The 18,800-nt window shown below is 39.5% G+C and overlaps 1 protein-coding gene across 1 annotated transcript in view; it reads left to right on the forward strand.

Annotated features, from left to right (window-relative positions):
• The window catches only part of WBP4 (WW domain binding protein 4), a 63,219-nt gene extending 45,080 nt beyond the window's left edge, over positions 1–18,139 (forward strand). Inside the window, exon 10 of the mRNA XM_032402917.1 lies at positions 16,867–18,139. Coding sequence (XP_032258808.1) covers positions 16,867–17,077 — 211 coding nt within the window. The 3' untranslated portion in view covers positions 17,078–18,139. The remainder of the gene's footprint in view (positions 1–16,866) is intronic.
• Positions 18,140–18,800: the final 661 nt, after the last annotated feature.

Raw genomic sequence — 18,800 nt, forward strand, 5'->3', positions numbered from 1 at the left:
TGTCTGTGTGTGTGTTCTCTGCTGTTGAGGCTTGACCTCTTTTGCCTTCAGTCCAGTTGTCTGTAGATATTCTCTTTGCCTATTGTGGGCAGTGTTTGGTCTGTAATAGGGGGTGGGGTGCATTTTAACAAAGTGTGCAGTGGTCTGGTTGCAAAATGAGACCTGCCCTCTGCAGGAACTGAGGTTTCACAAAACGTGCAGGTTGGGAAATGTGGTGTTGGCAGAGTTTGCGCCAGACTTCTCAGGGAGAGGATCTGCAGCTGTGGTACTGAGGCAAGTGTGACTGAGAAGGGGGATCCACTGAAGCATAGGGTTGGAGGTTTTGCAGCGGGGCTTGGTGTAAGCAAGTTAGGTAATGAGTGTTGGCTTCACTAGTTCCCACAAGTGGCCATTGTTTATAGTGGGGGGCAGGGGAGGGAAATGGCACCTGCCAGCTCCTTTGTTCCTGGAGGAGCGCTGTGTCTCCAGGCCCACTCTGAAATGAGGAAATCACTCTCCCTTCTGTCTGCCGTCAGTGTTTTTCAAACTGCTGGTTCTACACTATATGTTCTTGTGCTGCTTGTTGTGCTGTCTCTTTAAGGGTCTGAACTGGGCTTCTTAACACCCTCCGCACTCTCCCAGAGCTGAGCTCTCTGATTTTTTTTTTTTTAAAGATTCTGTTTATCCATTTGACAGCACACAAGCAGGGGGAGGGGCAGAGGGAGAGGGAGAAGCAGGCTTCCCGCTGAGCTGGGAGCCCGACACAGGGCTCGATCCCAGGACCCTGGGATCACGACCTGAGCTAAAGGCGGATGCTTAACCGACTGAGCCACCCAGGCGCTAGGCTTTAAGTCTCACTGGGTGTAAGAACTCAAAAATTCAACCCCTCTCACTTTGAAAGGCAAATGTTACGGGGATTCATCCTCCCCACTCATGGACTCCCCAGTGCGAAAGTCTAGTTTTTGCCCTTCTCCCCACCACCAGTTTTCCCACCACAGACAGCCACAATCCATTTCACTCCCAGACCACATCTATGCCCTTCGTACTTTCTTCAGTGTGGCCTCCTCTCTCCCTTTAGTTCTGGAGTTTGTTCTGCCAGTCTTCAGATCATTTTCTGGGTTATTTACACTGAAGTGAGTGTTATCTAGTTGTATCCGAGGGACAAGGTGAGCTTAGGGTCCTCCTACTTCACCATCTTCCCAGCCAACCCTCCACATTTCTCCTTTTTGATAAAGTTTCTTTCAAAGTACTGCTGATCAACTCAGGTTTTCCATATTTGGTGGTTTTATCCCTCAGTGTCTGGAAGGACCTTTCCTGGTTGTCATGTGCAGTATCAGAAAGAATGTGTATAGCAGTAGGAAACCACTTAAAGCCACTTTTGAGTAGCAAGGAAGGTTAAGAGGGAGAAACTCTCAGGTGCTCCCACTAATCTTCTTGTGGTCATGTTGGAGATCATCTCAAAGTGTTGAGCCAGCATCATGTTATTGGGTCCATTGTTTTAAGTTCAGGCAAAAATTACAAAACTTAAAATAACTTCTGCAAAACAGAAGTAACAATTCCAAATTGTATGATGGTTCTAAACCAGATTCCAAGGCAGGACTCTTGGTCTGAAAGTAGCCAGTTGAAATACTTATTGGCACTTATTCCAACTTAGGGGAGAAAGGTTCTCCTTATGAAGGCAAACCTGGAGTCATGTATGCCTCCTTTCTGAAAGTCCCCACTTAAAGCAATAATGAAGACAGAATAGTAGATACTGCAGAAGCACACTGAAGGAATTAACCAAGTGCATTTTGGAAGATACAGTGCAGGTATAATCATGAAGCAATAGCCAGTGAACTTTTTGCAAAACGGTAAAACTTGAAAGGTTGTTTTTTAAAATAGTATTATCTCAGAAGTGTTTAGAACCAAATGTGCTATTAATAATACAGTCAGGGAGCACCTGGGAGGCTCAGTTGGTTAAGCGTCCCAATTCTTGGTTTTGGCTCAGGTCATGATCTCGCAGTAGTGAGATCGAGCCCCATGTCAGGCTTAGCGCAGAGTGTGCTTCAGATTTTCTCTCCCTCTCCCTCCCCCCCCCACCCCAGTCTCTTGCCTTACTCGCGCATGCGCGCAGGTGCTCAAGAGCTTTAAGATAAACAAAGATTTAAGATAAACAAAATCTTAAAAAAAAAAAAAAAAGGGTAATACAGCCAGTAAGTTTGCAAAGTTAGAGACCATTAATTTGGGTAAGAATCCAAAGTCAGTTAATAGTTCAGATGAAATAAAATTTTTGTGAATTCTGAATCTTCTAACCCTTCAGAAAAAGCAAGTGAAAAATTAATTTGTCCTGGGATCATAAGGATGTTTCCTAAAGACCATAATCAAAAGAAGAGGTTTTTTACAAGGGCTTGGGAAATGCAGATGAATACTTTGACTTTCCATGAGAGAGAAGAGGAGTGAGAAAAAGGTATACAGCTTGGTCCAGACATCTTGGGAAGAAGGCGTGTCATCAGATGTTATCTGCTTCAGTTCCAGGAAATCTATACTTTCAGGTCACCACATGATATGCAGGTCCAGTCAGGGTTTGGTGCTTTCTTTAGGTGTGTCACATGAATCAGGAGGCTTCCCTGCAGTTTGGAGACACAAGGGTTGGTTTGTAGTTCCTGATAAGAGCCTTCCTAGTGAGGTAGGAAGGATTTTGGAGGTGCCTTCCCCAACAAAAAATCATCGGGTTGCAAAGTGTAATACTTAAGGTCATTGTCTCCCCCCAGAGTGCACTGTGAAAAACATGTACCACAGCATGGTTATTTTTGATAGAAACAGGTCTTTACACTGTTGAAGTCTATCTTCTCTTATTACTGTGGGTCAGAGGGGGCAGGGGCCAAGTGTATTGGACATCCTGTGACTGTCTCAGAGAGTGAGAGTCTGTGAGTTCCAAACCGGTGGATCTGAGATTTAGGACCAGTGGCAATGCTTTCGGTCAAGGTTTTTGAAGGGTCTCTACAAATTGTACCAGTTGTGTCTTAATAGTTCCATTACTGCATGCAGCTAACTCTGCGGTTAAGGGTGACATGCACAAGGAAAGAGTTGTAAAACTGGACAAACAGCGTTGACTTGTCAAAGCACCTGACCAGTAAAGAGGGTTCCCCAATCACTATGAAATTCGAGAGGGTTCCCAGGTAGGGATAATCTTTTCTAACAGAATTTTAGCCACAGAAGCATTATTGCCCTGTCTACAGAGGAAGGCTTTGGTCCAGTGAGAAAACATACAAACCATAACTAAAATATTTATCCATGAGAGGGAGAAGTTGTATGAAATCTATTTTTCCAAGCAGGTTTCTGTGGAATGTACTTTGGACAAGTAGGACCGGTGAGGTAGGCACTTTTTGCAGCTTTATTAACTTCCCTCACCAATATCAGTTGATGAATGCTATTATTTTATCAGTAGACCACAGGTTTAATGCATGTACAGAGGTAAGTATTGGGAATCTTAGAATTACTGGTAAGGCCAGACTGTTATTTGGTCCAAACCAGAGTTCTCTTTTTATTGAGCCAACAATTACTACTTTTCAAATACTGTTTCTGTTTGCCTGGGGCCAACTGTTAGATATCACTTGTCAGTTTTTCCAAATTATATTTAGGAGAACATCCCTGTGGACTTTGACAGAGGTCTGGCTACTGGTCTCCTGAGTGCAGCATTTTTGGCAGAAAACAGGTTGTTCCCTTTGGCCTCCAGGGAGTTAAGTCTGGAATGCCTAGGAACCTTAATAACAGCTAGAGCGACTGGCAAAACTATGACATCTAATACATTTTGGACATATAAGTCATTTTTATTCTCGTTGGAAGTAAGGACACCTTGTTGTTTCCATAATATTCCAAAGTCATGAGCTTTCCCCAAGGTATACCGTCAGTATAAACGTTTGTTAGCTCTACCCTTCACTAAGGTACAAGCTCAAGTAAGGATGTGTAATTCTGCTCAGTGACTTCAAAAGGAATATGCAGTAACATGCTAAGCACATTATTTACCATTTTTATCCTTTAAATAAGAACCGTCAGTAAACCATGAAAAATCTGCATTGGTCAAAGGACTTTCCTGTAAGTTGTCACAGGGAGTCAGAAGGTGAGCTGTCAACATTAAGCAGTCATGGAGCTCCAGTGGCGCAATCGGTTAGTGCGCGGTACTTATACAACATTAAGCAGTCATGAGGGGTTTCATCCGTGAAGGAGGGGACAGTAGCTACAGGGTTAAGGTTATTGCAATGAGAAAGAGTTACATGAGGAGCAGTTAGCATGAGGATTTCATAGGAGGTGAGCAAGAGTGTGAGGAGAATTCAGGACGGCTTTGCTGCATGGGGCACAAGGATTCTTAAAGGGAATCCTATTTCTTCAGTGGCCTTAACTAAAAAGGCAGTGGCAGAAGTGGCTTCGAAGCAAGGGGGGATATCCCCGTGCCACAGCATCTAGTTGTTGGTTCTGATAGCCTGTGGGTCCATGGTGCTCCTCATATTTTGGGGTCAGTACTCCAAGGGCATTCCCTTCCTTCTTAGATACAAAGGAAAAAAGGAAAGTTGATAGTGAGGATGTCCAAGAGCAACGGGCTTTATTATTTATGAGGCTTTAAGTTCTCAAAGGCCGTGTTATCCCTATCTTTCCAAATAATAGGGTTATGTTTGTCATTTTTTAATAAGGCATGTAAAAGTTGAACCATCATAGAGAAGTCTGGAATTCAGTTTTGAGAGTAGCCAGCCAGTCCAAGAAAGCTGTACCTGGTACTTACTTTTAGGTTTGGGGAAATTCAGGATGCCTTGAGGTCTGCCTGGATCCAAATGTAGTCCTTGTTCTGCGATCAGGTGCCCTAAGTGTCTAACCTGAGTTTGAGAAAACTGCAATTTTCTTTGGAGATTGTATGTCTTTTTAAGGCCAAAAGTTTTAACAGGTGGATGGCTATCTTCTTGTGAAGAGGTCTGAAAAGGGGAGCAGTGAAGCATATCATCTACATTTTTTAAATTAGAATCTACAGAAAATTTGATATCCAAATCAATTTTTAAGGTTTGTGAAAAGGAAGGACTATCTGAAACCTTGGGGAATTACTGTCCAGGTGTACTTCCGTGTACTTCTTTTCCTTCCAAATGAAAGCAAAAAGATAGTGGCTCTCCCTATCAACTAGAATACTAAAGATGCACTGCATAGATCAATTACAGTGAAAAATTTCCTTTCATTAGAAATGGATATCAGTAGCATATGGGGGTCAGGAACAACAGGGTGCCAAGAGAGGGATAGCAATGTTATTTATTGCTCAGAGATCCTGGAAAAACCTCCATCCTCAGCCACTGGGTTTCCTCCCAGGTCAAATACATACTACAGGGACTGGGGAAGGGGATAGTGAGGCTCTGGGCCTTGTAATCTTGTATTATGCGTTTGACACCTGAAAGGGCTTCTTTACTTACAGGGTATTGATGAATTGTGGGATGAGGTTTTGAAGACTTTATTTGAATTTTGATGGAAGGTACACTGTGGATTCTGCCAGTATCACTTGAGGATGATAGCTGTAAAAGAGGATGGTAGCTGATTCAATAGAAACAAAAGATGCCAAAGGTCATTTAATTCCCCTGGTTGGCTGTTTTGATTACTACTCTCAAATTCTAGAATTATTTCCCTCTTTGGGGAGAAAGAAATTCTGGCATGAGATGCTTTTCTAAGAAATTTAGGCCAATAGGGGTGCAATAAATGAATAGGGGTGCAATAACTAAGGAAAAAAGAGCCTAGACAAAAGGAAATAGATTCAGAGACAGGAACTTGTTGAGGTTTATTAGAGATCTCCACTGTCCGAACCATTTTACTGCTCCAAGGTAGGGGCAGCTTGGTAGCAGTGGGCTGAATGACAGAGAGTAGCTCTGGTGTCAATTTGGAGAGAGAGATTTGTTCCCAATCTGGAGAGTGATTTCTCCAAGCTGATTAAGAGGAAGGAGCCCCTGCAGTTCCTCAAAGTCCCATCATTGGGAATTCGGAGGTCATCAGAAAGACTGACTAGAAGGCTGAAAGTACCTGGAGAGCTTAAATTTATAACAGCCTTTCCTCCCCCCCCCCCCCCCCCCCACTGCCCTCGCTCTTTGCAATAATAGCAGAAACTAGGTTTTTTTGGTTTTGTGTTTAGGGGCCTTCATTTGCCAGAGTTGAAAATTGATACTTTTAGCAGTCAGTGTTTTAGGTGACTCACCTAGGATGTGAGCAAGCTGGTTTGCCATGGTAACTAAATCTGGAGTGGGCAGTTTACCATTTCATCCTGGTCTTTTTAACTAAAGGAGAAATTCCCAGTTTGAAACATTAATAAACATAGAGTTAAATGCTACCTGGGTGGATTCAGCATCTAAAGATCAGAATTTTCTTTAAAGACAATTTGGAGTCAATCATAATCATCATGAACAGGTTCATCAAGCTTTTGTGTGCAAACCTGAATTTTGTTTCAGACAACAGGCTTTAGGAAAAGCTACTGTAATTGCTCGGTGGAGATTTCCAGCAAGTGTTCTGTCATCTTACCAAAGGTTAGAGGTTTGTTTTTCAGGATGTTCTCTAGCTAGTTTCATGCAGTGTTTGGCCTGGTTCTTACCAACAGCACATGGAATAATGGATGTAAATCTGAGAAACCAAGGTGGTAAGTTGGAATAACTATGTTAAATCTTCAGCCAACTTATTGGGGGTATTCAGTCACTTGAGGAAAACTATAACTATGGCTCACAATTCAGCCTTAGTTCAGGGAACATAAGGAACTTGAGTTTTATTTAGATTCTCAGAAAACTTAACTTTAAAGAAGCAGGTTTTAATAGGTTCAGGAGAGGAGGGAGCAGCAGAGAAATTAGTAGGAAAAGGCAAGTTCAGCAGAGAGAATAGACAAAAATGGTGCCAGAGATGGGGCCTGAATACAAGATGAGTGCAGATGAAGGGAGGGAGAAAAAGGCCTCAGAAACCATTTTGATGTCTTTCAATTGTTTGTTTGCCTCAGTTCATTCAGAAATAGCATTTTGCAAAAAGGCAAACTCAGAATCCTGAAAAAGTCTGGAAGCCTCAAAGTACTATTTAAAATAGGCATCCCAGAGATGAAGAGTTTGCCAGACAAACAAAAGTTAAAGGAATTCATGACCACTAAACTAGCCCTACAAGAAATGTTAAAGGGGACCCTGAGTGTAAAGACAGACCATAAGTAGGAGTAAGAAAAGTAGGAAACACAAAAGCAGTATAAGTAGGTATATCTATAAAATCAGTCAAGGAATTCACAAAATAAAAGGATGTAAATTATGAAACCATATACCTCGAATGTGGGAGTGGGGAGAAGGGTAAAGAATGGGTTCAAACTTAAGTGACCATCAACTTCATATAAACTGCTATATGCTGAAGATGCTATTTACAAACCTAATGGTAACCACAATTCAAAAACCAGTAATAGATATGCAAAGAGTAAAGAGAAAGGAACCCAAGTATACCACTTAGGCCAACTAATCAAAGAGAAAAAGAGAAGAAAGGAACAGAGAAGAACTATGAAAGTAACCATAAAACAAGTAACAAAATACCTATCGGTAGTTACTTTGAATGCAAATGGACTGAACAGAAAGAATGTCAGAATGGATAAAAAGCAAGACCCATCTATATGTTGCCTACAAGAGACTCATTTCAGACCTAAAAACACCTTCTAAATGAACATAAGGGGATAGAGAAACATCTGTCATGCAAGTGGATGTCAGAAGAAAGCCCCAGTGGCAATACTTACATTAGACAAACTACACTGTTTTTTTAAGACAAAATAGGCTTTAAAACAAAGACTGTAACAAGAGACAAAGGACAAGGGGATAATCCAATAAGAAGATATAACAGTTGTAAATATTTATGCACCCAACATAAGAGCATCCAAATATATAAAACAGTTAATAACATAAAGGAACTGATGAATAGTAATGCAATAATAGTAGAGGACTTTAACATCCCACTCACATTGATGGGTCATCCAAACAAAATATCAACAAGGACCGTGGCTTTGAATGACACATTGGACCAAATGGATCTCACATAACATTCAGAACATTCCATCCTAAAACAGCAAAATATACATTCTTTTCGAGTGCACAAAGATCTTCAAAACATATTGGGCCACAAAACAAGTCTCAACAAATTGAAAAAAATCGAAGTCATACCATTCATCTTTTTTGAACACAACACTGTGCATCCACAAGAAAAATCTGGAAAGACAGGGCTCCTGGGTGGCTCAGTTGGTTAAGCATCTGCCTTCAGCTCAGGTCACGATCTCGAGGTCCTGGGATTGAGCCCCACATCAAGCTCCCTGCTCAGCAGGGAGTCTGCTTCTCTCCCTCTGTCCCTCTCCCCCACTCGTGTGCACTCTCTCTGTCTCAAATAAAATCTTTTTAAACATTTTTTAAAATTTAAAAAATCTGCAAAGAGGACATACATGGAGGCTAAATAACATGCTACTAAACAATGGGTCAACCAAGAAATCAAAGAGGACATAAAAACTTACATGGAAATAAGTGAAATCAGATTTTAGTCTGAAATTTTTTAGATGCCACAAAAGCTGTTCTAAGAGGGAAGTTTATGGCCTACCTTAAGAAGCAAGAAAAATCTCAAACAACCTAACCTTATACTTAAAGGAGCTAGAAAAAGAACAAACAAAACCCAAACGATGAAGGAAGAAATTATAAGTATTAGAGCAGAAATAAATGAAATAGTCACTAAAAATACAGTAGAGCAGACTAATGACACCCAGAACTAGTTCTTTGAAAAGATAACAAAATTAATAAACTCTGACCCAGACTTGTCAAAAAAAAAAAAAAGAAAATCAGCAAAGAGGAGAAATAACCGACATCACAGAAATATAAAGTATTATAAGAGAATATTATGAAAAATTATATGCCAGCAAATTGGACATCCTAAAAGAAACACACATATTTCTAGAAACATTTAACCTCCCAAAACTATCAGGAAGAAATAGAAAATTTTGAACAGACCGATTACAAGGAATGAAATTGAATCAATAATCAAAATACTCCCCACAAACAAAAGTCCAGGACCAGATGGCTTCACAGGTGAATTCTATCAAATATTTAAAGAATCAATACATAGGGTGCCTGGGTGTCTCAGTCTCTAAAGCGTCCACCTTCAGCTCTGGTCATGATCTCAGGGTCCTGGGATTGAGTCCTGCATCGGCTCCCTGCTCAGCAGGGAGTCTGCTGCTTCCTCTCTGTCAAATACATCTTAAAAAAGAAAAAGAATTAATACCTATTCTTAAACTATACAAAAAATCAGAAGATGAAGGAAAGGTTCTGTATTCATTCTATGAGGCCAGGATTTCCCTGATTCCAAAACCAGATAAAGACACTACAGAAAAAAAGAACTACAGGCCAATATCTCTGATGAACATAAATGTAAAAATCCTCAACAAAATATTAGCAAACTGAATCCAACAATACATTAAAAAAAGTGGGATTTATTCCAGGGATGCAAGGGTGGTTCAGTATTCCCAAATCAGTCAACATGGCACATCACATCAACAAGGGAAAGGATGAAAAACATCTGATCATTTCAACAGATGTAAGAAAAACATTTGACAAAGTACAACATTCATTCATGATAAAAACCCTCAACAAAGTAGGTTTAGAGGAAACATACTTCAACATGATAAAAGCCATATATGAAAAACCCACAGCAAACATTGTACTTAAGGTGAAAAACTGAAGATCAGGAACATAACAAGGTTGTCCACTTCTAATCAACATAGTATTTGAAGTCCTAGCCACAGCAATCAGACAACAAAAACAAAAAGATCCAAATTGGTAAGGAAGAAGTAAAACATTCATTATTTACAGATGGCTTGATACTATATATAGAAAATCCTAAAGACACCGCCAAAATAGTACTAGAACTGATCAATGGATTCAGTAAGGTAGCAGGATACAAAATCAGTATACAGAAATCCAGGGCCCCTGACTGGCTCAGTTGGTGGAGCATGTGACTCTTGATCTCAGGGTCATGAATTCAAGTTCCATGTTAGGTGTGGAGCCTACTTCAAAAAAAATACTTTTTTCCAGAAGTCCATTGCATTTCTATACCCTAATAGTGAAGTAGCAGAAAGAGAATTTAAGGGGGGAAAAACAGTTGCATCAGAAATAGTAAAAACCTAGCAATAAACTTAACCCAGGAGGTGAAAGACCTAAATTCTGAAAACTGTGAAACACTGATGAAAGAAACTGAAGACGACACAAATGGAAAGATAATGCATTCTCATGGATTTGAAGAACAAATACTGTTAAAATGTCCATACAATGAAAGAAATCTACAGGTACGATATAATCCCTATCGAAATACCAACACCATTTTTCACAAAACTAGAATAATACTGAAATATGTATGGAACCACTAAAGACCTCAAATAGCCAAAGCAGTGTTGAGAAAGAACAAAACTAGAGGTATCACAACCACAGGTCTCAAGATATACTGCAAAGCTGTAATAATCAAAACAGCATGGTACTGGCACAAATACAGACACACAGATCAATAGAACAGAAGAGAACCCAGAAATAAATCAATGATTATATGGTTAATTAATCTTCAAGAAAGGAGGCAAAAAGGTGCAATGGGAAAAAGTCTCTTAAACAAATGGTGGTGGGAAAACTGGACAGCTACATATAAAAGAATGATACTGGACTTTTTAATACCATACACAAAAATTAAACTCAAAGACCTAAATGTGAAACCTGAAACCATAAAAATCCTTGAAGAGAGCACAAGCAGTAATTTCCCTGACATCAGGTCTAGTAATATCTTTATCTAGTAATATCTAGTAATGTCTCCTGAGGCAAATGAAACCAAATAAAAAATAAACTATTGGAACTACACCAAAATAAAAAGTTTGTGCACAGCAAAGGAAACAACCAAGAAAATTAAAAGCATACTGAATGGGAGATGATATTTGCAAATGACATATCTGATGAAGGGTTAGTATCCAAATATACAAAGAACTTACACAACTCAACACAAATATTCCAGTTAGAAAATGGACAGAAGACATGATGAACAGACATTTCTCCAAAGAAGACATACAGATGGCCAACAGACAGACACGTGAAAAGATGCTCAACATCACTTATCATCAGGGAATTGCAAATCAAAACCCACAATGAGGTGTATCACACCTGTCAGAATGGCTAAAAACTAAAAAACAGCAAGTGTTGGTGAGGATGTGGAGAAAAAGGAACCCCCCCCCCCTTGTGCTGTTGGTGGGAATGCAAACTGGTTCAGCCACTGTGGAATACAGTATGGAGATTCATCAAAAAATTTAAAATAGAACTACCATATCCACTACTGGATATATACCAAAAAATATAAAAACACTAGTTCAAAAAGATACATGCACCCCTATGTTTATTGCAGCATTATTTATAATAGCCAAACCATGGAAGCAGTCCCAAGTGTCCCATCAAGAGATGAATGGATAAAGGTTGTATATACATACAATGGAATATTAACCATAAAAAATGAAATCTTGCTATTTACAGCAGTGTGGGTGTATCTCCAGGGTTTAATGCTAAGTGAAATAAGAGAAGGGACACATACCATATGATTTCACTCGTGTGGAATTTAAGAAATAAACAAGGAACAAAAGAGACAAACCAAAAAAACAGCCTCTGAACTATAGAGAGCAAACTAATGGTTACCAGAAGGGAGATGGGAAAAAGGAGGAATGTGTGAAATAGGTAAAGGGGACTAAGAGTACACATATCATGATGAGCACTGTGTAATGTATAGAACTGTTGAATCACTATATTGTGCACCTGAAACTAATATAACACTATATGTTAACTATATTGGAATTAAAATTAAAATTTTTTTCTGGGCACCTGGGTGGCTCAGTTGTTAAGCATCTGCCTTCGGCTCAGGTCATGATACCGGGGTCCTGGGATCGAGCCCACCTCGGGCTTCCTGCTCAGCAGGAAGCTTGCTTCTCCCTCTTCCACTCCCCCTGCTTGTGTTCTCTCTCTCGCTGTATCTCTCTCTGTCAAATAAATAAAATCTTTAAAAAAATTTTTTTTCTAATAAAAAATAGGCATCCTAGTCCACTGTGCTTTTTCTACCAGTCATAGCCTTTTTTTTTTTTTTTTTTTAAGATTTTATTCATTTTTTGACAGAGGGAGACACAGCGAGAGAGGGAACACAAGCAAGGGTAGTGGGAGAGGAAGAAGCAGGCTTCCTGCCGAGCAGGGAGCCTGATGTGGGACTCGATCCCAGGACCCTGGGATCATGACCTGAGCTGAAGGCAGATGCTTAACGACTGAGCCACTCAGGTGCCCCTGGTCATAGCCTTCTAATTTAAATTTGAGTAAGATGAGTTTGGGAATTTAAAAGTTCCCCATAATGCCATTGAAGTTCAGAATTACTTTTGGCTAAGTTGATCCATTTAGTTATAAATGTGGATGCATAGGGACCATAGATTTTAAACATAAAACAAGCCAGAATCCCAGAAAGATGGAGAGAAAATGGCGGGGGGTGGGGGGGCACCTTCAAGCATTTTGATGACTGGGTTCCCATTTCGTAGAGACTTTTCCCTAGAGCAGAGAAAATTTCTAAACAGCACAATTTCAACAGGAACAGTCTGGTTCCAAAAAGGAGTCAGACTGAAGGTTACAACATTTTCAGTAGGCAGAGTCTGGGTCCAGACAGGAGTTGGGCCTAAGACCAGTACAATTTTATCAGGAACAGTCCAAGTCCTAAAAAGAGTCAGACCTGGGGCACCTGGGTGGCTCAGTTGTTAAGCGTCTGCCTTCGGCTCAGGTCATGATCCTGGGGTCCTGGGATTGAGCCCCGCATCAGGCTCCCTGCTTGGCGGGAGGCCTGCTCCTCCCTCTCCCACTCCCCCTGCTTGTGTTCCCTCTCTCACTGTGTCTGTCAAATAAATAAATAAAATCTTTAAAAAAAAAAAGAGACCGAAGGCCAAACAAGTAACCTCAAGAGATTTAAAAACAAACAAGAAAAACTCAAGGCTTTAAAACAGATCCCAAATGAAGCCTGGGGAGCTTGAACACAAAGCATGGCACTCAAAATCCAGGGAAAAACTTACCTTCAAATCCCAGGGTTGGTGAGTAAGCAGCAAATCCACTTGGCTCTGTAGGTACCATCATCTCACCAGCCTCAGAGTTGCTGACAGTCTTCACTGGATCCCATTTCTGATCACCAAGTAGTGTTAATCTTAAAAATAAAACTGTCCATTATTTTATCAGCAAAAAATGGATTTATTCAGGAATAAATTGCAGAGAATTGCAGTCTAGGACAAATAAGATAGGACAAAACCATTGGCAAGTCCACAGAAGGAAGGAGAGGAATGCCCTTTTATAGAGGAAAGTGGAATATTGGGAAGGCTATTATAAACAAAAAAGTCCATTGGAGTAAACTGGGAACTGGAAGTATAGTGGCTTTTCATTGGCTGAGATGTGAGTGTCTCTCATTGGCTGGATTGTTCTGTGGGAGGAGGAAAGCCGCCTCCTGCTGGGATAGCAAAGTAGTATCCATGTGCAAGGTCCCTCTCTTCCTCTTGGGTCTGGAATTGAGGAGTGATAGGGTGTGAGAGCTTGCCCTGCCGGCCTCCTGACTCCATTCTAAAAGGTTTCCTTTTATTTTCACATTTTTAAATCTACATGGGGGGGGGGGATGTTTGTTCTACCTTTATTACATTGTGTTCAGATACTATAACCTTTACAGTTCTTGCATTTGAATTTGGAAATGATTATGGTTTTGTGGAAGTGCTTGTGTAATTATTTTTTGTAACTGTTCCGAAGTTATTTGAAAAGACATTTCTCTGTAAGATGTTTACTTGCAGGCTCTTGCCTTTTCTTTTGAATACAAACTTCTTTTTTTATCTTTCCTATAATCCCACTTAAGAAACACTACTACAGGGGCACCTGGGTGGCTCAGTCATTAAGCGTCTGCCTTTGGCTCAGGTCATGGTCCCAGGGTCCTGGGATGAGCCCCACATCAGCTCCCTGCTCCGCGGGGAGCCTGCTTCTCCCTCTCCCTCTGCCTGCCACTCCCCCTGCTTGTGTTCTCTGTCAAATAAATAAATAAAATCTTTTTAAAAAAAGAAGCAATACTACAGCTTGATCACTCTATCAAAATACAGTATAACGCACCAAGATTCAAGTGAAATACATGAATCTCACATCAAATTTCTTGACTATAGATTCATTTTTCCAGTGACCAACCCTACTACTCTTCATTCCTCAGATGTTTCTCTCCTTGGTTAGTAAAATTTTACTTTCACTTGGAAGCAGAGTGGTCTAGGGGAAAGAATATAAATTTTAGGTCAGACAGACCTGGATTTTAATCCAAGCTCCACCACTTCCATAAGTTTGGTTGACCAAGTTATTTAACGTCTTTAAACCTCAGTTTCCTCTCCTGTAATAAAAGAATAAAAAGCCAAGAATTAATACTCCCATCAACTGCAGGGGCTACTAGCCTTCTTAGGAAAAGCACCATTGTTAGCAGTCTAAGAGAAAATAGGGAAGTAGGAAAACAAACAAAAACTGCATTTAACATGCAGTTTTAATACAGTAAATAAAAGTTTTAGGAGGCATATGTTTTCAAAACAAATCAGATTTAAGACCTGTTCCAGGGAGAATCCCTATTTCCTGCATCCCCTCATCAGATTTTAAGGAAATTTTTATCGAATTATTATCTACTAAGATAGGTTCTTCCTCAAGTGTTTTATTATGCAGAAGTTTTGTTTTAGTTTTGAGCTACCCATAACTAGTTTGAAATGTTATTTTTGTACTTACATTCTCTGTTTTTGTTTTGTTTTGTTTGCAGTCCTAGCAAATTTGCAAACTATTTTTACATTTAAAAAGGAGTGTGCCTGGCTGGCTCAGTTGGTAAGGCATGTGACTCTTGATCTTGAGATTGTGAGTTCGATCCCCACCTTAGGTTTAGAGATAACTTTTTACTTAAGATTTTATTTGTTTATTTGAGAGAGAGAGCACGAGCAGGGTGAGGGGCAGAGGGAGAAGCAGGCTCCCCGCTGAGCAGGGAGCCCGACGCGGGGCTCAATCCAGGGACTCAGGAATCATGACTTGAGCTGAAGGCAGACACTTAACCAACTGAGCCACCAGTTGGTTAAGATAACTTTTTTTAAAAAAATTTTATTTTTAAGTAATTATTATGCCTATAAACCTACTTTTTTAAGCCTGTGTTTTTATTCATGTATATGTAGGATGGGACATAAGATCTTGCAGTACTATTGCTGTAGATATAGTCTTTCTGAGAGGGAAGCAAATTTGTTATCATGTGCTTTTAAAATAATTGAACCAGGGCGCCTGGGTGGCTCAGTCGTTAAGCGTCTGCCTTCAGCTCAGGTCATGATCCCGGGGTCCTGGGATCGAGCCCCGCATTGGGCTCCCTGCTCAGTGGGAAGCCTGCTTCTCTCTCTCCGCTCCTCCTGCTTGTGTTCCCCCTCTCACTGTGTCTCTCTCTGTCAAATAAATAAAATCTTTAAAAAATAATAATAATAATAATTGAACCAAATAGGCATTTAGGTGTTAAGTCCTAGCCAACACAAACAAATGGAAAGATATTCCATGCTCATGGATTAGGAGAAATAATATTGTTAAAATGTCCATACTACCCAAAGCAACCTACTACAGATACGGTGTAATCCCTATCAAAATACCAACAGCATTTTACACAGAACTCGAACAAATAATACTAAAATTTGTATGGAACTGAATAGCCAAAGCAGTCTTGAAGAAGAACAACAAAGCCAGAGATAGCACAACCCCAGATTTCAAGACCTACTACAAAGCTGTAGTAATCAAAACAGTATGGTACTGGCACAAAAATAGACATATAGATCAATGGAATAGAGTAGAGAACCCAGAAATAAACCCATGTTTATATGGTCAGTCTACAATAAATACTGACTAATCTTTTGGTTTCAAGTGATAGAAACTTAAGTTACCTTAAATAAAAAAGAGGTTATTAATTCAGAAGTTCTCAGGAAGGTTCTACCTACCAAGCTGTGGGAAGGGCAGAAATTCGGCTGAGTCTCGAGTTACTGGAGCAATGAAACATTGGCAGGATTCTCTGTCTGCTTCCCCCCCCTTTGCTACTTTTCTTCGTAAGGCAGCTGTATTCTCAGTCATTGCAGAATTCCTTTACATAGGAGATGTAGTTCCCCACAGATTTTACACTCTTAGCCACTACAGAATTAAACATAATGATCTTTCTTGGCCATGTCAAAAAGCTCATGGGTAGAACTGATGGATGTGGCATGACTTAGTTGCTCTTTCAGGGACCAATTGACTGTAGAGGGTGGGATACTATGATAGGTTCGTATACCTAAGGTTAATAAGGTAGCAATCTCTAGACTAGTCAGCTGATTATTTTTACTAACCATGTGGGTGCTTGAAGGACTAGTTCTTAAAAAAAGAGTACTAGACAAAAGGCCATGTAGAGTCTCCTACCATAGGACAGTGGGATCCCATGGTTTTTATCATGTGCCGTGTAAGCCCCCAGAGTCCTTGTCACAGTTCATGGCAAGATCGGTTTCCATAAATAACTTACCACCTTAACTTGTACAGCTAGTCATGTATAAGCACAAACATTGCCTTAGATGATACGTACTCTGTGCAGAAGGAATAAAAGAATAGATGATACTTTTCCAGACATGTATCCACCTAAGTATTCTATATCTTAAATAATATTATAAAATGATTATCTTTAAGTAATTTCCTAGTTTGAAATGACTTTTAACTTCTCACTATCATTAGAAAGATGATCTTGGGCCTTTGTTGGACTCAGAGGTTATGTAAAAGTTTGTCTCAGCCTGTCAAATAATGGTTTTATTTTTACTTTCTGTTTCAGTGAGGAGGTAGATTTGGAACTTCCAAGCACTGAAAATGAATATGTATCAACTTCAGAACCTGATATTGGTGGGCAACCCAAAGTGATATTTAAAGAAAAAACAGTCACTTCTCTTGGAGTCATGGCAGATGGAGTGGCCCCAGTCTTTAAAAAGAGAAGAATTGAAAATGGAAAATCTAGAAATTTAAGGCAACGAGGTGATGATCAATAATTATAAAAGAGCTTTTTGTATTTGCTTTTTGGACAGCATGGAGACTGTACATCTTGAAGTTCCTCTGTGTTTGTTTAAATGCTAAAAATTTAGATTCTAAATGTATTTTATGTGAATCTAAAATAAATCTTTTTTCATGTGAAACTTATTTTTGCTCCTAAAATGGAAGCCTACCACATTTCATTGTAATACAGTGTATTATGTTCAGTGTCTAAAAATTGCTAATTGTGACATAATATAAGATGCTATGTATCTGTTATTTAAAACATGGAAAAGCAAGGCCTTTATTCCATTCTTACTCAAAAGCACATTCTTATCCTGCACTGAAAATGCATTACTTTTGCACACTGATATTAACTTATCCAAGACCTACGAATCAGACCACATAAGAGAAAATTCACAGGCCCATGATGGTTCAGTTCTGAGGATCCATCAGTTCTGATGGAGAAAGTGTATGTGTGTTAGCTTACCGTACTCAGTTTAAGGTCAAGGGCCAAAGAACAGGACTGCTACTCAGGTACCTCAAATGTAGCCGCTTAATATGGAATGAAAATTCAACCAAAGGTAGATATGTATATTTTCCCAGTTCAGCAAGAAGCATTGCTTAAACATTATTACTTTAAGTTAGGCATTATGCTAGGAGCTGAAGATATAAAGATGAATAAGACATATCTTTGTTCTTCATGACTTCTCATGCTAGCATAGTCATTCCCACAGTCATGTACTCTGTTTAACAACCTTATATGTACTGGAAAATAAATTTTAAGGCTTATTTAAAGCTATGTAGATGAAAGCTTGAAAAAAATAGTATGGTCTCTGGCTTCCGTAAAGTTTTTAGTGTTCTCTTAGACAAATGGGAAATGTCTTATTTTCTAGTTAAATTTCTTAAAAAGTAGAATTTTATTTTATCCATTTGAAGTAAGTTTCTTCCCTTTATTACTCAAAATCTTAAAATTATATTTTTTATAAATTGTACAGTATTTAACGTTTGGTAGTAAATATTTGTTTTTTTAAGTTTACTAGTGTACATGTAAGAAAATGATAGCTTATTAAAAACTTTATGAAAAATAAATTAATATTGGGGTTTTTTTCCTTCTAATACTCAACAGAGTCAATGTAGCATTGGTGAAGCAGTATTTGGAGATTTGTCTTTATATTTGTTCAGTCTACTTATTTGGATATTTCATGAATATATAGCATTATGATAAAGAAATATTTTAGATTCTCAATAGCCCATTTGTCATCTACCTAAGCAGTGTATTTTGGTGCTTGACTGTCCTCAATTGGAGAAGGTAGTAAAACCATAAATGGAGTGCTGCTTTATTTTACCCCCATTTAGCTCATACAAAATATGCAAAAAAAAAAAAAAACACACCTTATCAGGAGCTTGGGAAGATGGTGGAGTAGGAGGCCCCTGGGCTCACCCCATCCCACGTTTGTAAGTCAGTAAACAGGAGCACAATCCAAAGACTGGCAGAATAGACTCCACAACTAAATACAGAGAAGGAACTGCATCTGAAAGTTTAGGAAGGTCAGAAAGGCAGAGGGAGGCTGCCCACGGGAGGGGAGGGAGCTGTGCATGCGGAGAGGGCAGAGAAACGGGCCCTTGCATCAGGGAGCTCACATGGGATAGGTTAATCCCCATAAGGTTTGGCTTGAAAAATCAGAGGGACTGAATTCTTTGAGTTTGTAAAACCAGTGGGACTTGGAGCCTGGAGCTTTA

The sequence above is a fragment of the Phoca vitulina genome, unplaced genomic scaffold (assembly GCF_004348235.1).
Source record: "Phoca vitulina isolate PV1807 unplaced genomic scaffold, GSC_HSeal_1.0 scaffold5, whole genome shotgun sequence".
Classification (NCBI taxonomy): domain Eukaryota; kingdom Metazoa; phylum Chordata; class Mammalia; order Carnivora; family Phocidae; genus Phoca; species Phoca vitulina.